Raw genomic sequence first — 25,106 nt, forward strand, 5'->3', positions numbered from 1 at the left:
CTGTGATATTCAGCCATCATCTGCCTCTAACAGCTGTGCGTAGAGCAGAGCTCCATCAGTGACAACCTGTTAAATACTGCTTTCAATATATGACAGCGGCATTCACAGCACGCACACAGAGGGGGGCACGTCATTCCATGCACCCATCATCCGCTCCTGTAATGCAATCACAGGGCACCGATGAGTTGCCATAATTGCAGGGGGGTTATGATGACAATTTTCCTGTGAATTTCTGCGTTTGGATGGTGTTCACAGGAGACTAGTTTTTGCTTCATACAGCAACATTATAGTATTGTTGTATATAGTACAAGCGATCCCTATTCCCTAAGGGGTCCAACAAATACAGTGAAAAGTGGAAACATAATGTTTTTAAAACACCCCTCTTTTCCCACAATAAAATAAATATAAAATTTGAGACAATCCTGAAATTAAAAGGTATCATTATAGGCTAAGTGGAATATAAATGTTCTGCCATTATGGATGATGTTCTCCTATATATTACAAGCCCCCATACATCAAGTATATCTACCATGGCAGAAGTGAATCATTTTGGCACTTGGTCCAACTTTAAAACAAACACTTCAAAATCTCAAGCATTCAACGTCTCCTTGCTGACTAACCACACAGGCTATCATCCAATCAAATTTTCCTTTTCTTGGCCACCACAGGGTATAAAATCCTTAGGGATACACATACATAGTGATCTATCTCACCTGTTTGACCTTAACTACAAACCCTTACTTAGTCAAATCCAGTAGGACCTTAATTCATGGACTGCTAAGGACTTCTCATGGTTTGGCAGAGTAAATATATTAAAAATGAATATTCTAGCTAGACTCTTTTAAACTATCCCAAATCAGAATCCCTTTACATTTTTGTTTTTTAAATATCTATATAGTAGTTTTTTCAAGTTCTTTTGGCCAACTGGTCGTCCACGTTTTCGTGGTGATATCTTAGTCAGGCCTAAACAGATGGGAGGCCTCGGTCTTCCGGATTGTAGGAAGTAGTACATGGCGGCAGTCCATACCAGAATACTCGATTATTTTCATCATCAACATGGGAAGCTTTGGGTTCATATAGCGTAAACTATACAGTGGGGAAAAAGTATTTAGTCATCCACCAATTGTGCAAGTTCTCCAACTTAAAAGATGAGAGAGGCCTGTAACTGACATCATAGGTAGATCACAACTATGAGAGTCAAAACAAATTCAGAAAATCGCCTTGTCTGATTTGGCAAGTATTTATGACTTAATACTTTTTTCCCCCACTGCATGTCCAAAGGCATGAACTACACTCCCCACATCCATCAGGCCAGAAACCCGCTCAATAATCCTACAGCACAAACTGTACAATCCTAGCTTTACTTTGAGACAATAAGATTATCTCTCTAATTGACCCACAGAGCCCATTATACGAAATCTCAGACAACCCCACCTTCTTACCGGGACTATCTCCCAATCAATTTCTGGGTAGAAATAAATATCACCCACTTCATTTTGCTCATGTACTCATGTTTACATACCCTGGCAGAGTACTGTTGTTTTTAAACCAGGTATTGGTACTTTTGGCAGTGTGGACAGGAGCCAAGTCCTGAAGGAGAATGAAATTTCCATCTCCAAAAAGTTTGTCGGCAGAAGTAAAAATGAAGTGCTCTAAAATTCCCTGGTAGACGGCTGCACTGACTTTGGTCTTGATAAAACACAGTGGACCTACACCAGCAGATTACATAGCTCATCAAACCATCACCGATTGAGGAAACTTCACACTAGACCTCAAGCAGCTTGGATTGTGTGCCTCTCCACTCTTCCTCCGGACTCTGGGACCTTGATTTCCAAATGAAATGCCAAATTTACTTTCATCTGAAAACAACACCTTGGACCACTGAGCAACAGTCCAGTTCTTTTTCTCCTTGCCCCAAGTAAGACGCTTCTGGCATTGCCTATTGGTCACCGAGTCATCACTCAGTGATGGAGTTGGAAATTTCATTCTCCAGCAGGACTTGTCACGTGTCCACACTGCCAAAAGTATCAAAATCTGGTTTAAAAACAACAGTATCACTGTGCTTGATAGGCCAGCAAACTTGCCTGACCTGTAGAGAATCAATGCAGACAAGCTGAAGGCTGCTATCAAAGCAACCTGGGCTTCCATGACACCTCAGCAGTGCCACAGGCTTATCGCCTCCATGCCACGCTGTATTGATGCAAAACGATCCCAGACCAAGTATTGAGTGCATTTACTGAATGAACATATACTTCAGTAGGCCAACATTTTGGATTTTAAAATCAATTTTCAAGCTGATGTTATAAAGAATTCTAATTTAATGACATAATGACTTTTGGGTTTCCATTGGCTATAAGCCATCATCATCAACATTAACAGAAATAAACACTTGAAATAAATCACTCTGTTTGTAATGACTCTATATAATACTAGCTGAAGAGCCCAGCGTTGCCCGGGCATAGTAACGAACTGTGGTTAGTTATAACAAATTATAATGATTATCCTCCATCCCATAGTCCCGTGCCCATATACCCATCAAACACATCCTCCATCCCATAGTCCCATGCCCATATACCCATCATACATATCCTCTATCCCATAGTCCCAAGCCCATATTCCAATCATACTTATCCTCCATCCCATAGTCCCAAGCCCATATACCCATTATGACATCATCTCCCCATGGCAACCATTATGACATCATTGTCGATCCACACATGCATACACACATACACTCGTTTTTATATATATATATATATATATATATATATATATATATATATATATATATAAGATATGAGTTTCACCTTTTTTATTGAAGAACTGAAAAAGAATTAACTTTTTGATGATATTCTAATTTTGTGAGAAGCACCTGTATACTTTCCACACCTGTTTATACCTTTTTACACAGTAGTGTATACATTATGACTATTCTTCACATTCTTCAAGCACAGCAGAATCTAAGTTTGTCTTTAGGGACTGGTTTCTAGAATGTTTGCAAATTACCACTTGTTATTACTTACCATTTGTAAATTTCACTCACCTCAACATAATCTGTTGGTACAAGCCCCAATTCACCTTGGGTGTTCTTCGCTTCTATCCATCCTCCACCAATGTCCTGTAAGAGATTACATAATCTGGAGTGTGACATTCACACAAAACCTCAGACTTACAAAATAACTACATACAAAAGTTTCTACATGGTATAGTATAGCAGAGTCTTATTTGAGAATCTTGAACTACTGGCTTTAGGGACCATATCTTAAGAATTAATAAAATGCCAGGGTAATTTTTGATACACAAGACACCAAAAGGTATTCCATACAAGAAACATAAAAAAATACAAAATATAGTATAAAACGCAACCAATAACGCAAGACCATGAGAACACCAATCTTGGCCCCATCAGTACAGCCCACAAATACACTGCGTGCAGAATTATTAGTCAAGTTGTATTTTAGAGGATTATTTTTATCATTGATCAACAACTATGTTCTCAATCAACCCAAAAGACTCAAATATCAAAGCTTAATATTTTTGGAAGTTGGAGTGTTTTTTTTTTTAGATTTGGCTATCTTAGGAGGATATCTGTTTGTGCAGGTAACTATTACTGTGCAGAATTATTAGGCAACTTAATAAAAACCAAATATATTAACATCTCACTTGTTTATTTTCACCAGGTATACCAATATAACTGCACAAAATATAGAAATAAACATTTCTGACATGCAAAAACAAAATCCACAAAAAAAAAAATTAGTGACCGATATAGCCACCTTTCTTTATAATGACACTCAGTAGCCTTCCATCCATAGATTCTCTCAGTTGCTTGATCTGTTTACGATCAACATTGCGTGCAGCAGCCACCACAGCCTCCCAGACACTGTTCCGAGAGGTGGACTGCTTTCCCTCCCTGTAGATCTCACATTTTATGAGGGACCACAGGTTCTCTATGGGGTTCAGATCAGGTGAACAAGGGGGACATGTCATTTATTTTTCTTCTTTGAGACCTTTACTGGCCAGCCACACTGTGGAGTAGTTGGAGGCATGTGATGGAGCATTGTCCTGCATGAAAATCATGTTTTTCTTGAACGATACCGACTTCTTCCTGTCCTGTACCACTGCTTGAAGAAGTTGTCTTCCAGAAACTGGCAGTAGGTCTGGGAGTTGAGCTTCACTCCATCCTCAACCCAAAAAGGTCCCACAAGTTCATCTTTGGTGATACAGCCCATACCAGTACCCCACCTCCACCTTGCTGGCATCTGAGTCGGAGTGGAGCTCTCTGCCCATTACTGATCCAGCCTCTGGCCCATCAAGAGTCTCTCCTATTTCATCAGTCCATAAAACCTTTGAAAAGTCAGTCTTAAGATATTTCTTGGCACATAATATATAATTTATATATGTATAAAGGGTGAGTATAATATAACCTCTTTTTCTCATCTTTCAGGATACATCGGGGGCTTATCTACAGCATTCCAGAATGCTGTAGATAAGCCACTGATGCTGGGGCTTAGCTCGCCTTCCATTTTGGGGGTGACAGGTTCCCTTTAATACATTTTAGGAGGACCTGCCAGCTTTCCGAATATGTCCATTTTAGTTAATAGTTGTATTCTAAATGAAATTCAATTTTAAAGCATTTTTAGAGAAACACCACCGTTATTACCAAGAGATGCTCCAGAATTGTAAGGGTATGTTCACATGTAGGAGTTTTTGGTGCATTTTTTCCTCCAGCTTTTTATATGCTAATTTTAGCAGCATTTTGCAGTACCAGCTAGGTCTATGACATTTCAGAAATCTCATGCACACACCTTGTTATTTTCGTCATCAGTATTTTGTGCCTTCGCTTGGAGTTTGCACAACAGAGATATCACTTCTTTCAGCGCTTTTTTCAGCATTTTTCACCTATTAAAAATAATGAGTGGTGAAAAAAACGCTGAAAAAAGATGAAAAATACAGGTATCAGGTTATCCTGTGTTATTTTGTGCTAAAACCTGATGAAGTAGAATAAGATTTTTTGGGGAGCACTAAACTACCAGCATGCACATGAGACAAATGTAGCATGACAAAAACGCTGCAAAAAAAACAAGCTGCAGGAAAAAAACGTGTGAACATAGCTTTATATCGTGGGAAAGAAAAATGTTTGCCAAAACAAACATGTCAGGAATGGTAATACAAATTCTAGAAATTAAAGATAAAAGTAAACAAGAAATATAGTTTCATGCATCATTTCCAATACTTGCCATGCCCATGATATATTTATCAGATAAACCTTCCCTAGATTGCTCAGTACTTTTTAATACTACAGCCCATCTACAAATTTACTGTAGTCATTTTTTTATGCTTCAGTCACCTGTAAACTTTTACTCTTATCATAATTTTCTTAGAAGCGTTTAAATTTAAAATTTTACATCCGCTTTTCCCAATTTCTTACGCTTGAAAGGTTACATGTCCTAAATGTTGTTTTGAAAAGGTTAATGCATGTTATTTTTTAAAATGGGCAATTTATGGAGTTTTTCTAAAGGTGCACACTGTGTCTGGCCTACCTGCGCCATTTTTATGTAGAAAACACTTCAGTAAAACACCAGAAACATTTTCCACTAAGTGTCTTCTCTGGTGTCTCTCTGAACATCTTTTGTGGTGGCTTAAGCTACTTTCACACTAGCGTCGTGCACTGCACGTCGCAATGCGACGTTGTAGAGAAAAAACGCATCCTGCAAAGTTGTCTGCAGGATGCGTTTTTTCCCCATAGACTAACATTACCGACGCATTGCGACGCAGTGCCACATGACGCAACCGTCGTGCGACGGTTGCGTCGTGTTTTGGCGCACCACCGCCACAAAAAAAGTTACATGTAACGCCCCCTCCTCCCCGGACCTTACAATGAAGCAGCGGAAGTGTCTTAAGACTGCTTCCGCTGCCAATGTCGGGCATTTTCTTCACAGTATGCGTCGGTGCGACGGCCCCGTAGCGACGCTAGTGTGAAAGTAGCCTTAGCCGCACGCCTGTTTTTTAGAATTATTACATAAAACATGGTGACAAGTACACAAGTAGAACGGATCGGACTTCTTCCTGCAGCTACATGTTTTTCGAAGTCTGAAATGGTTGACCGAAGTTACCAAAAAATAGAACATATGCACAACCTGTAATTTTGATATTGCTGTGCATATGTTCATTCTAGTTGCTGTTTTTTTATCACTATTTCAGGCAGAATATACTGAAATAGATGTTGTGTGCATATGCCCTAATTTATAGGACCCTCAAAACCACTTAAAAATTGAATTGGTTTCTAAACAAAAATACATTTTAAAACTTTCCTGGAAAATGTAGAAAATTGCTCCTCAATATACAAGCCTTCAAACATCCTAAAGAAATTAAAAGGCATTTAAATTAAACCAACATAAAGAAGAAGATATATGGTCAATGTTATTTATTAACTAGTTTGTGTGGAATGACAATCAGTTTTAAAAGAATTGTGCACAACTTTTCAACAATTTATTATTATTATTATTTATTTATATAGCACCATTATTTCCATGGTGCTGTATATTAGACGGTGTTACATCAAAATACAAATATCACTTACAGTAAACAAAACTAACAATGACAGACTGATACAGAGGGGCGAGAACCCTGCCCTTGCGGGCTTAAGGTACCTTCACACGAAGCGACGCTGCAGCGATAGCGACAACGATGGCGATCGCTGCAGCGTCGCTGTTTGATCGCTGGAGAGCTGTCACACAGACCGCTCTCCAGCAACCAACGATGCCGAGGTCCCCGGGTAACCAGGGTAAACATCGGGTTGCTAAGCGCAGGGCCGCGCTTAGTAACCCGATGTTTACCCTGGTTACCAGCGTAAAAGTAAAAAAAACAAACAGTACATGCTCACCTGCGCGTCCCCCAGCGTCTGCTTCCTGACACTGACTGAGCTCCGGCCCCAACAGCAGAGCGGTGACGTCACCGCTGTGCTTTCACTTTCACTTTAGGGCCGGCGCTCAGTAAGTGTCAGGAAGCAGACGCTGGGGGACGCGCAGGTGAGCATGTACTGTTTGTTTTTTTTACTTTTACGCTGGTAACCAGGGTAAACATCGGGTTACTAAGCGCGGCCCTGCGCTTGGTAACCCGATGTTTACCCTGGTTACCAGTGTAAAACATCGCTGGTATCGTTGCTTTTGCTTTCAAACACAACGATACACGGCGATCGGACGACCAAATAAAGTTCTGGACTTTATTCAGCGACCAGCGACATCACAGCAGGATCCTGATCGCTGCTGCGTGTCAAACTAAACGATATCGCTAGCGAGGACGCTGCAACGTCACGGATCGCTAGCGATATCGTTACAAAGTCGTTTCGTGTGAAGGTACCTTTACATTCTACAGGATTATGGGGAAGGAGACAGTAGGTCAGGGGGCAGTAGCTCCGATGGTGATGAGGTGGCCGTGTGGTCATTACAGGCTGTAAGCTTTTCTGAAGAGATGGGTTTTCAGGTTCCATTTGAAGGATCCAAGTGTGGTGGATAACCGGATGTGTTGGGGCACAGAATTCCAGATGATGGGGGATATTCGGGAGAAGTCTTGGAGGCGATTGGGTGAGGAGCGAATAAGTGTGGAGGAGAGAAGGAGGTCTTGGGAGGACCGGAGATTACATGAGGGAAGATATTGAAAGATTAGTTCGGAAATATATGGAGGAGAAAGGTTATGGATGGCTTTGTAGGTCAGTGTTAGTAGTTATTAGTAGGCCACGTATGTGTTTAAAAGTAATAAAAAACACATATACGTGCCTACAGACTACTTCAGTCTGCTGCCAGAGTCCGGGCTACTTTCTTGCAGCGGTCATGTGACATCCTCATATGCAAGAGAAAGCCATGGACCTCATGGGTGACAGCAGAATGGAGAGATGAAAGTGTGTGTGACGACAGCATTTAAACTTAATTAAACATCTATTAGACATCTATTTTCAGTAAGCAAGTTTACATACACTATAAAAAAAAGACACATATGCATACTTTTCTCAATGTCTGACATGAAATCAGAATAAACCTTTCCCGTTTTAGGTCCATTAGGATTACCATAATTATTAATATTTGCCAAATGCCAGAATAATGAGAGAATGTTTTAAGTTATTTTTTTTATTTACCGCTAAGTCGAAAGTTTACATACACTAAGATTACTATGCCTTTATACAATTGTGGACTGCCCATATACTGTCATGTGTTTCGAAGCTTCTGATGATTTTTTTTGGCAACATCTGAGTTAATTAGAGACACACCTGTGGATGTATTTTAATGCACATCTGAAACATACTGCTTCTTTGTGTAGCATCATGGGAAAGTCTAAAAAAATCAGCCAAGATATCAGGAAGAGAATTGTAGACTTACACAGTTTGGCTAATCCTTGGGTACAATTTTATGATAAATGAAGGTGCCTCGTTCAGCTTTACAAACAATTATATGCAAATACAGACAAGATGGAAATGTTCAGCGATCATACCGCTTAGCAAGGAGACTGGTTCTGTGTCCCAGAGACGAACGTGCTTTGGTCTGACATGTGCATATCATCCCACGGACAAAAGCAAAAGACCTTGTGAAGATGATGGCAGGAGCTGGTAAGATTGTGTCCATATCCACAGTAAAACGAGTACTGTATCAACATGGGCTTAAAGGCCACTCTGCCAGGAAGAAGCCATTACTCCAAAAGAAACAAACAAAGATAAATTAATGTTTGCAAATACACACAGGAACAAAGACCTTAATTTTGGAGACATGTCCTATGGTCTGATGAAACTAAAATTGAAGTTTTTGGCCAGAATGACCTTCGTTACTTTTGGAGTAAAAAAGGAGAAGCTTGGAACCCTAAGGACACCATCCCAACTGTGAAACACGGTGGTGGCAGCATCATGTTTTGGGGTTGCATTGCTACAGGAGAGACTGGTGTACTTTACAAAATAAATGGCATCGTGAGAAAAGATTATGTGGGAATACTGAAGCAACATGTCAAGACATCAGCCACGATATTAACGTTTGGGCAGAAATAGGTTTTCCAAATGGACAATGACCAGAAGCATACTGCCAAAATAGTAAAGTGGTTTAAGGATAAAAAAAGTCAATGTTTTGGAGTGGCTATCACAAAGCCCCGATCTCAATCCTATTGAAAATTTATGGGAAAAGCTGAAAAGGCAGGTGTGAGCAAGGCGACCTACAAACCTGGATAAATTACACCAGTTTTGTCACGACGAATGGGCCCAAATTCTGGCCAACTATTGTGAGAAGCTTGTGGAAGGATATCCCAAATGTTTGACCCAAGTAATTCAGTTTAAGGACAATGGTACCTAATACTAATTAAATGTATGTAAACTTTTGACTTTGCAGTAAGTAATAAAAATGCTTTAAAACATACTCCCTCATTATTCTGGCATTTGGCAAATATTAATAACTATGGTAATCCTAACTGACCTAAAACAGGAAAGGTTTATTCTGATTTCATGTCACATATTGAGAAAAACATGCATATGTGTCTTTTTATATACTGTATGTAAACTTCTAGTTTCAACTGTATCTGTATGTTGACTTTTGAATTTGTGTGTTTATTTCTTCAGCTGGTCAAGAGTCTGAAATGTTGACTCTTCTTATAGGTTAAATTGATATTTGTAAATTGATGAACGTTGGTTATTTACCTCATATCAGTTCCTACAGTTTGATATCTTTGCAAAACAGGGATGCAGGGTCACTGAACAATGATATTTGCTGATATATTGATTACACTTTGTACCAGGTCAAGCAGTTTGTTGCCTTGCAAAAAATGAAGGATAAACTAAATAATAAAACAATGCAAGTTAATCTCATCACCGCTTACCTCTGACCTGTGAATAATGGCTTGAAAAACAGTTGTGAACTATAAAAAGGGGATATAACAATATAAATCCAGACATGCAAGTCATCGAGAGATCCAAAAAAACAGAGATTCTTTAAAAAACCACAGTCAAGAACACTCTACAAGACAGCAGCCATGACATCATGGCTTCATCACAAGGGACACAGATTTGACACTCTACAGGATGTCAGTTCTGGGGACCTGAGATGTACGGAAATCGTGGATACTCCAGCTCCAATAAGATGGTAAAATTCTTTATTCGTCCAACATTTAGTTTAAAAGGACAATCCTTACAGGTAACAAGCGGAAACAGGTGAACTACAAGATAATAGCAACGCGTTTCGATCCCTAGGGATCTTACTCATGCACAGTTCTGGGGACCACGGCCCCAGCTGAAAAAATAGACCTGCTTCATTGACCATCACTGAACCCCTGGATACTTTTGCGAAAACCAGGATTGGGACCCACCAGTCACCTGGTGTCATGGAGATGTCGAGAGAAGCCAGGTTGTGACCCTCTGGTCACCTGGCCTTGTACCTCAATGAACTGTCAGCTTGTTATTACCTCCTCTCTGTGCGCAAATGTGAGTGTAGTCGGCCCTGGAAGCGCTGAAGTCACAGCTGCTCTAATGCTGGCAAGTAAGCGGAAGGGTGAGGCTCTGTAATTTTGCACTTGGGTATTTTGCTGTGACTACTGTGTATGTTATTTGCCTGTTTTGTGGTTCACTAAAGTGTTGCTACACTGTTTTACCCTGACCATGTGTTACCCTCACCCTGTGCTGTCTGAGTAGTATTATGCCTACAGTAGAAGGAGAGCAGGCGTTCAGTGGGATGATCCTTAGTCCATGCGGTCTCGAGCCAGCGGATTAGAGCACCTGTGTCTCCAGTGTGACTTTTTTTTTTCTTTCTTTCACACCTTTAAACCAAGCTAGGGCCATTAATAAAGTGTTAAAAAGTAGAGGACAATTCCTTTGAAGTCAAAGCTTTAAAAAGTTTGAAAATATATATTTTTTTAATTCTTTGGTTTATTTCTGGTCATTTTTTTTTCAGACGATTTATTAAATGTAAAATATATCAATCTAACAAAATTTGCAAAACCATTTTTCATCTGAAGTGACTTTGAGGGGCCTATATGACAGAAAATATCCAAAAGTTACACCATTCTAAAAACTTCACCCCTCAAAGTACTTAAACCCACATTCAAGAAGTTTATTACCGTATAGACTCGAGTATAAGCAGAGATTTTCAGCCCATTTTTTAAGCTGAAAGTGCCCCTCTTGGCTTATACTCGAGTCATTGTCCCAGGGGGTCGGTGGGGGAGGGGGAGCGGCAGGAGTCGTGGCTGTCGCATCATACTCATCTGCTCCCTGCGCGGTCTCTGCTTCTCCGATAGGAAGAGCTACGGGCACCAGAGACTGTGTTCAGCGGTCATGTGGTACCGCTCATTAAAGTAATGAATATGGACGCGACTCCACTCTCATAGGGGTGGAGCGCATATTCATAACTTTAATGAGCGGTATCATGTGACCGCTTAACACAGGAACAAGCTGACTGCACGCGCTAGAGACCGTCGGAGAAGCAGGGACGTGCAGACCGCACCAGGAGGGTGAGTATGATGGGGGAGGGTGAACCATGCGATATTCACCTGTCCCCGTTCCACCGCCGCGCTCTGTCTTCCGTATCCTCTGGCTGTGACGTTCAGGTCAGAGGGCGTGATGACGTGGTTAGTGTACGCCCACTGTCTGAACAGTTACTGCAGAGACCAGGAAGAGACAGCAGCGCGTGGCGGTGGAACTGGGACAGGTAAATATCGCAAGTGCCAGTGTCCTGAGCCAGCAGCGACTCCCACACCTGGCGCCAAGCGACGAGTATGTCATTTTTTTAATTTTTTTTTTCAAATCGCAGCAGCATATGGGGTATATTGTTCTATGGAGCATCTTATAGGGCCATCAACCTTTATGGTGCATATTATTCTAGGGAGCATCTTATGGGTCCATCAACCTTTAAGGGGCATATTATTCTATGGAGCATCTTATGGGGCCATTATTAACCTTTGTGCAGCATTATATGGGGTATATTTTAACCCCTTCACCCCCAAGGGTGGTTTGCACGTTAATGACCAGGCCAATTTTTACAATTCTAACCACTGTCCCTTTATGGAGGTTATAACTCTGGAACGCTTCAACGGATCCTGGTGATTCTGACATTGTTTTCTCGTGACATATTGTACTTCATGATAGTGGTAAAATTTCTTTGATATTACCTGCGTTTATTTGTGAAAAAAATGGAAATTTGGCGAAAATTTTAAAAATTTTGCAATTTTCCAACTTTGAATTTTTATGCAATTAAATCACAGTGATATGTCACACAAAATACTTAATAAGTAACATTTCCCACATGTCTACTTTACATCAGCACAATTTTGAAACCAAAATTGTTTTTTGTTAGGGAGTTATAAGGGTTAAAAGTTGACCAGCAATTTCTCATTTTTACAACACCATTTTTTTTTTAGGGACCACATCTCATTTGAAGTCATTTTGAGGGGTCTATATGATAGAAAATAACCAAGTGTGACACCATTCTAAAAACTGCACCCCTCAAGGTGCTCAAAACCACATTCAAAAAGTTTATTAACCTTTCAGGTGTTTCACAGGAATTTTTGGAATGTTTAAATAAAAATGAACATTTAAACTTTTTTTCACACAAAATTTACTTCAGCTCCAATTTGTTTTATTTTACCAAGGGTAACAGGAGAAAATGGACCCCAAAAGATGTTGTACAATTTGTCCTGAGTACGCCGATACCACATGTGGGGGTAAACTACTGTTTGGGCGCATGACAGAGCTGGGAAGCGAAGGAGCGCCATTTGACTTTTCAATGCAAAATTGACTGGAATTGAGATGGGACGCCATGTTGCGTTTGGAGAGCCACCGATGTGCCTAAACATTGAAACCCCCCACAAGTGACACCATTTTGGAAAGTAGACCCCCTAAGGAACTTATCTAGATGTGTGGTGAGCACTTTGACCCACCAAGTGCTTCACAGAAATTTATAATGCAGAACCGTAAAAATAAAAAATCATATTTCACAAAAATGATCTTTTCGCCCCCAATTTTTTATTTTCCCATAGGTAAGAGAAGAAATAGGACCCCAAAAGTTGTTGTACAATTTGTCCTGAGTATGCTGATACCCCATATGTGGGGGTAAACCACTGTTTGGGCGCATGGGAGAGCTCGGAAAGGAAGGAGCGCCGTTTGACTTTTCACTGCAAAACTGACAGGAATTGAGATGGGACGCCATGTTGCGTTTGGAGAGCAACTGATGTGCCTAAACACTGAAACCCCCCCACAAGTGACACCATTTTGGAAAGTATACCCCCTAAGGAACTTATCTAAAGGTGTGGTGAGCACTTTGACCCACCAAGTGCTTCACAGAAGTTTATAATGCAGAGCCGTAAAAATAAAACAAAAATTTTTTCCCCAAAAAATTATTTTTTAGCCCCCAGTTTTGTATTTTCCCGAGGGTTCCCCAAAAGTTGTTGTCCAATTTGTCTTGAGTACGCTGATACCCCACATGTGGGGGGGGGGGGGGGTGTTGTGAATTCTGTTCTCGAACTCCCTCCTGTGGTCAGGAATGGTACTTCGGCGAGTTCTGTCCATGGACTCCCTCTGGTGGCTGTGAGTGGAGCTGCTGGTTCTGAGGTTCCTTCTCCAGCTGACCTCATTTAGTTCTAGGCTGGCTGCTCTATTTAACTCCACTCAGATCGTTACTTGATGCCAGCTGTCAATGTTCTAGTACTGGTTCAGTTCTCTCTTGGATCTTGCAGATGACCTGTCTACTCCAGCAAAAGCTAAGTCCCTGCTAGTTAAATTGTTTATCTCTGTTTTCTGTCCAGCTTGCTATCATGATTTTGCCAAGCTAGCTGGAAGCTCTGGGATGCAGAGTGGCACCTCCGCACCGTGAGTCGGTGCGGGGGTCTCTTTTGCACACTCTGCGTGGTTTTTATAGTTTTTTGTGCTGACCGCAAAGTTGCCTTTTCTATCCTCAGTCTATTTAGTTAAGTCTGGCCTCCTTTGCTGAAACCTATTTCATTCCTGTGTTTGTGACTTCCATCTTAACTCACAGTTAATATTTGTGGGGGCCTGCCTGTTTTCTTTGGGGAATTTCTCTGAGGCAAGGTAGGCTTTATTTTCTATCTTTAGGGGTAGTTAGCTCTTAGGCTGTGAAGAGGCGTCTAGGCAGAGTCAGGTACGCTCCACGGCTATTTCTAGTTGTTGTGATAGGATTAGGGGTTGCGGTCAGCAGAGCTCCCACTTCCCAGAGCTGGTCCTGTATTACTAGTTTGCTCATCAGGTCATTCCTAGTGCTCCTAACCACCAGGTCACCATAACAGTGGGGAACCACCGTTTGGGCGCATGGGAGGGCTCGGAAGGGAAGGAGCGCCATTTGGAATGCAGACTTAGATGGAATGGTCTGCAGGCGTCACATTGCATTTGCAGAGCCCCTAATGTACCTAAACAGTAGAAACCCCCCACAAGTGACCCAATATTGGAAACTAGACCCCCCAAGGAACTTATCTAGTTGTGTTGTGAGAGCTTTGAACCCCCAAGTGTTTCACTACAGTTTATAACGCAGAGCCATGCAAATAAAAAATATTTTTTTTTTCCACAAAAATTATTTTTTAGCCCCTAGTTTTGTATTTTCCCAAGGGTAACAGGAGAACTTGGACCCCAAAAGTTGTTGTCCAATTTGTTCTGAGTACGCTGATACCCCATATGTTGGGGTAAACCCCTGTGTGGGCACACGGGAGAGCTCGGAAGGGAAGGAGCACTGTTTTACTTTTTCAACGCAGAATTGGCTGGAATTGAGATCGGACGCCATGTCGCGTTTGGAGAGCCCCTGATGTGCCTAAACAGTGGAAACCCCCTATTATAACTGAAACCCTACTGCAAACACACCCCTAACCCTAATCCCAACGGTAACCCTAACCACACCTCTAACCCAGACACACCCCTAACCCTAATCCCAACCCTATTCCCAACCGTAAATGTAATCCAAACCCTAACTTTAGCCCCAACCCTAACCCTAACTTTAGCCCCAACCCTAAATGTAGCCTTAACCCTAGCTCCAACCCTAGCCCCAACCCTAACCCTAGCCCTAACGGTAAAATGGAAATAAATACATTTTTTTAATTTTTTTAATTTTTCCCTAACTAAGCGGGTGATGAAGGGGGGTTTGATTTACTTTTATAGCGGGCTTTTTAGCGGATTTTTATGATTGGCAGCCGTCATACACTGAAAGACGCTTTTCATTGCAAAAAATATTTTTTGCATTACCACATTTTGAGAGCTATAATTTTTCCATATTTGAGTCCACAGAGTCATGTGAGGTCTTGTTTTTTGCGGGACGAGTTGACGTTTTTATTGATAACATGTTCGGGCACGGGAGATTTTTTGATTGCTTTTTATTCCGATTTTTGTGAGGCAGAATGACCAAAAACCAGCTATTCATGAATTTATTTTGGGGGAGGTGTTTATACCGTTCCGCGTTTGGTAAAATTGATAAAGCAGTTTTATTCTTCGGGTCAGTACGATTACAGCGATACCTCATTTATATCATTTTTTTATGTTTTGGCGCTTTTATACGATAAAAGCCATTTTATAGAAAAAAAAAATATTTTGGCATCGCTTCATTCTGAGGACTAACTTTTTTATTTTTTCGCTGATGATGGTGTGTGGTGGCTCGTTTTTTGCGGGACAAGATGACGTTTTCAGCGGTACCATGGTTATTTATATCCGTCTTTTTGATCGCGTGTTATTCCACTTTTTGTTTGGCGGTATGAGAATAAAGCGTTGTTTTTTGCCTCTTTTTTTTTTTACGGTGTTCACTGAAGGGGTTAACTAGTGATATAGTTTTATAGGTGGGGTCGTTACGGACGCAGCGATACTAAATATGTGTACTTTTATTGTTTGAATTTTTTTTTTATTTAGATAAAGAAATGTATTTATGGGAATAATTTTTTTTTTTTTATTTAGAAATTTTTTTTAATTTATTTTTTTACACATGTGGAAATTTTTTTTTTTTACTTTTTTACTTTGTCCCAGGGGGGGACATCACAGATCGGTGATCTGACAGTTTGCATAGCACTCTGTCAGATCACCGATCTGACTTAGAGCACTGCAGGCTTACCAGCGCCTGCTCTGAGCAGGCACTCGGTAAGCCATTTCCCTCCCTGCAGGACCCGGATGCCGTGGCCATCTTGGATCCGGAGCCTGCAGCGAGGAAGGAGGTAGGAGACCCTCGGAGCAACGCGATCACATCGCGTTGCTCCGGGGGTCTCAGGGAAGCCAGCAGGGAGCCCCCTCCCTGCGCGATGCTTCCCTGTACCGCCGGCACACCGCGATCATGTTTGATCGCGGTGTGCCGGGGGTTAATGTGCCGGGGGCGGTCCGTGACCGCTCCTGGCACATAGTGCCGGATGTCAGCTGCGATAGGCAGCGGACACCCGGCCGCGATGGGCCGCACTCCCCCCGTGAGCGTGGCCGATCGCGCTGGACGTACTATTCCGTCCTTGGGAAGTAGGGCCCACCCCACATGGACGGAATAGTACGTCCAATGGCAGAAAGGGGTTAATATGGAGCATCTTATAGGGCCATAATTAACCTTTTATGAAGAATTATATGGGGCATATTTTAATATGGAGCATCTTATGGGGCCATTATTAACCTTTGTGCAGCATTATATGGGACATATTTCATTATGGAGCATCTTATGGGGCCCATCATGAACTGTATGGAGCTTTATATGGGGCTCCTGATTCAATATGGATATTCAAAAACACTTAAACTACTGATGTCTCAATCAATTTTACTTTTATTGGTATCTATTTTTATTTTTGAAATTTATTGGTAGCTGCGGCATTTCCCACCCTAGGCTTATACTCGAGTCATTAAGTTTTCCCAGTTTTCTGTGGTAAAATTAGGGGACTCGGCTTATACTCGAGTATACATGGTAACCCTTCAGGTGCTTCACAGGAATTTTTGAATGTGGAAGAACAAAATATACATTTACTTTTCTTTCACAAAAGCTTTTCTTTACACCTAATTTTTTCTTTATTTTTGCAAGGGTAACAGGAGAAAATGGACAATACAATTTGTTGTGCAATTTCTCCTGAGTGCGCAGATACCCAATATGTGGAAGAAAACAACTATTTGGGTGCATGGCAGAGCTTGGAAGGGAAGGAGTGCCATTTGACTTTTTGAATGCGAAATTTGCTGGAATAATTAGCGGACGCCATGACACGACTGGAGAGCTCCTGATGTGCCTTACCAGTGGAAAACCCCCACAAGTGACACCATTTTGGAAACTAGACCCCTTTGGGAACTTATCTAGATTTATATTGAACACCTTGAACTCCCAGGTGCTTCACAGAAGTTTATAACGTTAAGCTGTGAAAATAGAAAAAAAAAATCAAATTTTTCCCGCAAAAATCTCTTGTTACCTCCAAATTTTGGAGTATGCTACGTACCAAAGTATGTAATATGTACTCCATACAGCGTACCAAATTCAAATAAACCAACCGTATGCTCACTTTCCGCCGTAATCCAATTAATAACGAGTGTCCCATGACTCTCTCCCCTATAGAACAGTGACATCGGGTGATGTCACTGCTCTTTAGGGCCTCCAGTGACACACTGACAGGAGACAATGGCTCCTGCAGTGCATCACTGAAGAGGTTACCTGAGTTCAGGGTCTCACTTTATGGCAAAACTGTGTGGGAATTTTCCCACACAGCAGTGCCACAAGTGAGAGTAGGGACTATTTTTCACAGCGGCGGAGGAATACATTGCGGAAGGATACCTTCCGTCATTGTATTCCTGGAGACCCTGGAGAGCGGTCGGATCAGCCATGGGAGATCGTCGTGGGACACTCGTATTAACTGGATATCTGCGGACACAGGGAGTATATTGTTTGTTTATTATTTTAATATTTTTTACAGGTGACAATGGCTTTGGGGATCAAGTTGATGGTGAGTATGTACTCTATGTTGTATGTACTGTATGTCTATATGTATGTACTGTATGTCTATATGTATGTGTTGTATGTACTGTTGTATGTACTGTATGTCATATGTTGTATGTACTGTTGTATGTTCTGTATGTATGTTGTATGCACTGTTGTATGTTGTATGTACTGTTGCATGTTATATGTTCTGTATGTATGTTGTATGTAATGTTGAATGTTGTATGTACTGTATGTCATGTTGTATGTACTGTTGTATGTTCTGTATGTCATATGTTGTATGTACTGTTGTATGTTATATGTTGTATGTTCTGGTGTATGTTCTGTATGTATGTTGTATGTTCTGTATGTCATATGTTGCATGTACTGTTGTATGTTATATGTTCTGTGTGTATGTTGCATGTACTGTTGTATGCACTGTATGTCATATGTTATATGTACTGTTGAATGTTGTATGCACTGTTGTATGTTATAAGTACTGTATGTCATATGTACTGTTGTATGTACTGTATATCATATGTTGTATGTACTGTATATCATATGTACTGTTGTATGTACTGTATGTGTGTGTTTTCGGGTTTTGTTTTACATGCAACACATATGCTGGATGATGGGACTACTACTGACCCATCATTGGCTAATGTGTCAATCACTGTCACTGTAGCAGGCATAGCCCGATGGCACAAAGAATTGACATGCTGTGGAAAAAACAACGCTGCGTTTCCACGCATTTTTTTCAGCAGCTTGTGCACAGCAGATTGGGTTTTCCATAGGTTTATGGTACTGTAAACCGCATGGGAAACTGCTGCAGATCCGCAGCGTCAAAAACGTTGTAAAATCCGCAACGTGTGCACATGGCCTAAATCTTGGGCAAACGATTTTGAGCAAAGCAGATTTATGGAAAACCTGCAGTGGGCTTTTGTGTTTTGAAACAGACTACATGATGGTAGTGGTGCAGTCCATTTAATTCCTGGTCCAGGTTTTCCATGTAGCCCATGGCCACAGATTCCAGTTAAAAGCCCTGCAATAAAGGGTTTGGGTGTGTCAGGGTCAGAGTTAGTTTGGTCAAGCAAGCCAACAGAGCAGAAGGCTCTGCAGAGCTCCACCTGTGTGAGGCAACACAGGCAAGCAGAGCTGAAAGGCCTGGCACCCACATCATATACGGCGGTGCAACCGGTCACAGAGGTGGATTGGCATATTAATTGACAGCAATCTGGAGGATATGGTTCCCGGCTGCGATCTGGAGGATATCGTGTGCCGTGTTATTGCTGGGAGTTGAGCATTAAAGAGACTTTTGTTTTGAACTTTGCTGGGTCACTGCCTCATCACTGCACAGGGTGCATACCGCTGCACTACAATGGGAATAAGCAAAGACATTTCATTCTTGTAGATGTATCGTTGTCGGTGGTCAGAATGCTGAGATATGTAGAACCTGCCCACACCCCTGACTGGCAGGTTCCTGTGAACCAAGCTGCCAATCAGTGGTGGGGGAGGGATTACTCAAATTAACAGGATTGGAATAAATGGGAGATCTAGTCCCCTAATGAAACTCCTGCTGATAAAACACTGATTGTACTGAAACTACAGTACACAACCTAGCAAGTGGTACATTGCTGGAATCAGGATTCCTACCCCTAGATCATGCTGGTCTCAGATTAATTTGAGAAATCCTGACAACAGATTCTCTTTAAATGGGGATTATAAACTATGGGAAGTAAGGGGAATGAGTAATACCATTATCTTATTCAACTATGAAGGAACAGGAAACATAAAAAGGGTGAAATAAATGGTTGAAGGGAACCTGTCACCCCCCCAGGGCGTTTTTAAGTAAAAGAGCCACCTTCTGCAGCACTAAGGTTACATTCTGTGAAGTGGCTCTTATGTTTGTGCTCCCTAATAACGCTGAAATAGTACGTTTTATAAATTTTGCGCCATACTTGTATTCTGTCCGGGGGGCACGTCTTTTCCCCTGGACTCAGCCGCCTCCCAGCCGTCAGTCATGCCCTCAGTGCGCCGGGCGCCGCCTCCTGTTTCTATTCACGTACCGATGCCTGCGCTGTGCTCTCATTTTTCTGTCATGCACCATGCGCGCTGCCCTGCAGGATTGTGCTGAGTAATCTACAGACAGTGTCAGGTCGGCGCCATTATATTGATTACAATGATACATTGGTCTATGAAATAGTCTTGTGGTTGTTCTTTATTTTCAGTTTTGAGTTAATCATATGCTTGTGTTCCAGGGCGGCCTGTGGGGTGGGAGGTGGTGGCCTTCATGTGGTGCTGCGATTAGATATTCACTAGCATGGTTTCTGACAGGTCACTGATCCCTCAGTGACCTGCCCCCTATTTTACAACCGGACAGTGTCTGTAGGTTACTGTGCACAAACCTGCTGACGGGTTCCCTTTAATACATTCAAATCAAACTACAGGATATGGTGTCACCACAACGAGTAAGGTAACGTTCACATTAGCGTCGGGCGCCGCAGCGTCGCCGCATGCGTCATGCGCCCCTAAATTTAACATGGGGGCGCATGGACATGCGTTGCACTTGCGTTTTGCGATGCGTCACTGCGGCGCACGCGTCATGGCGCAGAGGACGCAGCAAGTTGCATTTTTGGTGCGTCCAAAATCAAGCCAAAAAAGGACGCATGCGTCGCAAAACGCAGCGTTGTGCATGCGTTGTGCATGCGTTGTTCCTGCGTTGTGCGTTGCGTCGCCGACGCTGCGGCGCACAACGCAAATGTGAACGTATCCTTATACAGTAAAAGTGTCTGCAGGGTATGGTGTCACCACAACCAGTTATACAGTAAAGGTGTCAGTTATAACTATATAGATAAGGTATTACAATGAAGAAATAACATTGACCAGTAATAGTTTTTTTTTTCCCACCTTATTTGTTACTGTGAGAATTTCTCCTTCTTTTACTGTTAGCTCATTATTCCCAGGTTCAGCAACAAAATCATACAACACTTTAGCCTAGAAGAGTAAAAGAAACATGTGCATGTTATTTACGGCAACAACAAGTGCTGACAGCGATCCACATATTACAGATAAACTAAAATGCCCAGGCTCGGTCTATCATAGTACATTGTGCACATAAGGTGAAATGTAGTATTAACAATTGTACTTGCAAAACATTTCAGAACATTAGACAAAACAAATATTTCTTCAGATTAAAACAAATAGTCTCTCGTTGAAAGTTATACCGTAAGGTCACGCGCGCACGTTTCGTATTTGGTCTGTATTTTACCTCAGTATTTCCAGCCAGAAACAAAAGTGGGTGAGAAGTGCAGAAGTGGTGACGTGTTTCTAGTATACTGATCCTCTCCTGATTTTGGCTTGCAAAGGCGGATGTAAAATACTGACCAATGCTGAACGCCACAAGGGAGGCCATACGATTTGGGCAGCAGTGAGCCAACACTAACTCGTCTGACCGCTATTCCTCTTGAGAGCCCCTATACATGCATGTTCATCCAAACCTAAATGGGTTTTCAATGGGAAAAGTGGAGAATTGTGGTGGTGGCTTTTTTTCGGTGAGAAGAAAAAGATCGGAATGTTAAATTTCTTTTTTTGTTGGTGGGTGTGTGGGGTTCACTAAAAACATTACAGGTTAGGCTGGTCCAGCAATGGGCATGGCCAGACTTACAGTAACCTCATGTTTTTCCAAGGTCACAGTACAGAGATGATGCAACTATTTCCTAGGCCAGTGATGGCGAACCTTTTAGAGACCAAGTGCCTAAACGGCAATCTAAAACCCACTTATTTATTGCAAAGTGCCAACATGGCAATTTAACCTGAATACCGAGGTTTTAGATTAAAAAACACAACCTACATTAGCGCATTATACAGTCTATAGCAAAGAGCTTGTAAGTACTGCACTCCAAGCCTAAGATACTAGCCACCGATTACAGTGGAGGTCTGTTCTTGAGAATGGAGAAGATTTTTTAATCAAAAGTAAAATTGCCAAGTTGTTTGTTTTTTTTCAACCTCTTTGCAATTGTAACCCTTTATCATTAAGAGAATAACCCCATTTAAGACAGGGATGTCAAACTCAAATACACAGAGGGCCAAATTCAAAGTGGTGGGCTAACCTTGATTTCTGTTAAAAAAAAAAAAAAAAAAAAAGTCTACAATTGAGGAACTTTTTCCTTAAAAGGGTTAACCTTTGGACTTATAGTGGAATTATATAATATGTTATATAAGAGCAGTAAAAAGAATATGGCCCAATGGCCTAATTTAAATATGTAATAACAAAGGATAAAAAAAAACCTTGAATAAAACAGAAAGTATGATGCAAACAAAAGTGCTCCCAAACACAGTATGATACCCCCACAGTGAACATCTCCACAGGCACAGAATGGTGACCCCATACAGTATAATTCTCCAACAGTAAACTACACACAGCCCTCCATATAGTATAATGAGCACAAAAAGTCCCCCATACAGTACAATGGCTCCACATAGTCCTCCATACAGTGTAGTGGGTTCCACATAGTGCTCAATACAGTATAATGGCCCCACATAGTGGTACATACAATGTAATGACCCACATGGTGCTCCATACTGTATAATGGCTCCACATACTGCTCCATATTGTATAATGGCCCCACATAGTGCTCCATACTGTATAATGGCTTCACATAGTGCTCCATACTGTATAATGGCCCCACAGTGCTCCATACTGTATAATGGTCCCACATAGTGCTCCATACTGTATAATGGCCCCACATAATGCTCCATACTGTATAATAGCCCCACATGATGCTCCATCCAGTATAATGGCCACACATGATGCTCCATACTGTATAATGACTGCACATGATGCTCCATCCAGTATAATGGCCGCACATGATGCTCCATCCAGTATAATGGCCGCACGTGATGCTCCATCCAGTATAATGGCAGCATATGATGTTCAATACTGTATAATGTATTAAAAAAATCTTAAGGTGATCAGCGCCACATTCACTTGGAGTTTATTTTCCCTTTGATTTCTCAGGATGCACACTTTATGGCATTTTGAAATGTGCACCATTGAAACTTCTTATTAGGGTCTTGTCTACTTCTTCATTAGCATCTATGCACTTTTCATATTTACATGGCCTGATCCTTTTTGTCTTCACCACACTATTATTTGTTTTAGGATCTATATGCAGTTTTTGGCTCCTGCTTATACAGCTCTGGCAAAAATTAAGAGACCACTGCAAAATGTTCAGTTTGTCTGATTTTTCTATTTATAGGTATAATTTTGATTAAAATATAAAATTAATTTATTCTATAAACTTCTGACAACATGTCTCTGAATTTCCAAGCAATACATTTTTTGAAAAGGAGAAATGGTCAAAAAAAATTTTTTAAAAACCCAGTGCTTTCAGACCTCAAATAATGCAAAGAAAACAAGTTCATAATCATTTAGAAACAACAATACTAATGTTTTAACTCAGGAAGAGTTCAGGAATAACCATGATTTTTAATCACAGTTTTCATGCGTCTTGGCATGCTTTCCACCAGTCTTTCACACTGCTTCTGCCGCAAAAATGTAAGCAATTCTTCTTTGTTTTATGGCTTGTGACTATCCGTCATCCTCCTGATTACATTCCGGAGGTTTTCAGTGGGGTTCAGGTCTGGAGATTGGGCTGCCCATGACAGGGTTTGGATGTGGTGGTCTCTTAATTTTTGCCAGAGCTGTATAACGGTTTTATTACAGACACTGTTTATTTTCTCTACATGGTGCTGTGAAGTTAGACCCATCACATACTGGGCTAACTAATTTATGCTTATTTTTTTCAGCTTGGCATATCAATCCATTCAAGTGTTTAACATTGCTCAGTCTGTATATAGCCATATTTGGGGTCACGTATACTCAGGAATGGTTTTCTGGAGGAGTGTCAGTGCTGTATTATGGGCATAACGTGTATTTATCATGTTTTGGTTTTAAATCTTTTTAATGTTTTCTGTCAGTATTTTTTATTACTAAATAAAGCATTGTTTTTAATCTTTATTTCTGGTGATCCCAATTTCTCAGCATGTGTCTCTCCCTTTTTTTTTTCATAGTGTGGGAAACACCGGCACGGAGGTTCTTATCGGCGGTAACCCTGCCACAGATAAGACAGTCAGTCAGAGCGCTGTGGGGTCATGCTGTCAGATGTCAGGTGACCCCGCAGCTGTGGCTGTGACCCGCAGCAGTGACCTGCGGTAAAAAGCTTACCACAGGTCAGCAGGTGTGGGCTGATGAGACTACTGCTCCCATAGGACTACCTCTGCTGTCACTGATATGATAGCAGGAGCCGCTGATGGGTGACGTAATCTCATCAGCCGACGCCTGTACTCACAATTTACAAAAAAGAAGTAAAATAATTACACATTCAAATAAAAAAATGGTATATAAAAGAAAATTTGACAGCACTACCAAAAAAAGTGGGTGCAATAAAATCTGTAAAGGTGATGTCCAAACCTACATAGTAGAAAATCAGAAAAAAAACAGGCAGCACTCCAAAAATCAAAATGGAAAACCGTGGCTTTACTGATCCATTAGCAGCAACGTTTCGGCAGATTTCTCTGCCTTTCTCAAGCAGTGGACAAACATCCAGTGAACATTTTAAATAGTGCTTCCACAGTATACCATCCATCAATTATGTAAAACAGTGTTAATCAATACATCAGGTGCTCATACCAGAACATTCAGTGATACATGTGAACAAGTCACCCAGTTGATATACATCTGTTTCTAAAGTGCAGCAGTGTAAGGGTATGTGTCCACGGGCCAGTTAACATCCGGATTAGCTGCGGATTGAACGCTGCATACAACCGCAGCATTCAACCCGCAGCGTCCAGATTTTACAGCATAGTGGAGGGGATTTTATGAAATCCCATCTCCACTATGCGTGCTAACATGCACCCGGCGGCCCTGTCTTTTTAGAACGCAGCATGTCTGTTTACCTTGCGGCGACGCTCCGTCTCCGCAAGGTACCGGTAAATCACAAGGCCCTATAAATCGGGTGCGGAGATTCCGGATGTGTGTAATGAACACATCCGGAATCACAAAGCGTTCAAAAGGGGGCGGCGCTTTGGGTAGAGCAGATTTTCCGCTTCGTCTTCAGTGCCGTAAATCCAGACAGTGGATACGCACCCTAATAAAGTGCCAATGAGCTCATATAAAAAAAGATACCATATTCATACATCTATGTTAAAGACACCTCCATCACCCGTTTGCTGTCACTG

The 25,106-nt window shown here is 41.4% G+C and overlaps 1 protein-coding gene across 1 annotated transcript in view; it reads right to left on the reverse strand.

The window, feature by feature from the left end:
* SNX9 (sorting nexin 9) overlaps positions 1-25,106 on the reverse strand; it is a 204,090-nt gene that overhangs the window by 113,163 nt on the left and 65,821 nt on the right. The window contains exons 2-3 of the mRNA XM_077283293.1: positions 20,775-20,861; positions 3,044-3,118 (exon numbers count right to left, since the gene is read on the reverse strand). Coding sequence (XP_077139408.1) covers positions 3,044-3,118; positions 20,775-20,861 — 162 coding nt within the window. The remainder of the gene's footprint in view (positions 1-3,043; positions 3,119-20,774; positions 20,862-25,106) is intronic.

Source organism: Ranitomeya variabilis, chromosome 2 (assembly GCF_051348905.1).
Source record: "Ranitomeya variabilis isolate aRanVar5 chromosome 2, aRanVar5.hap1, whole genome shotgun sequence".
NCBI lineage: Eukaryota > Metazoa > Chordata > Amphibia > Anura > Dendrobatidae > Ranitomeya > Ranitomeya variabilis.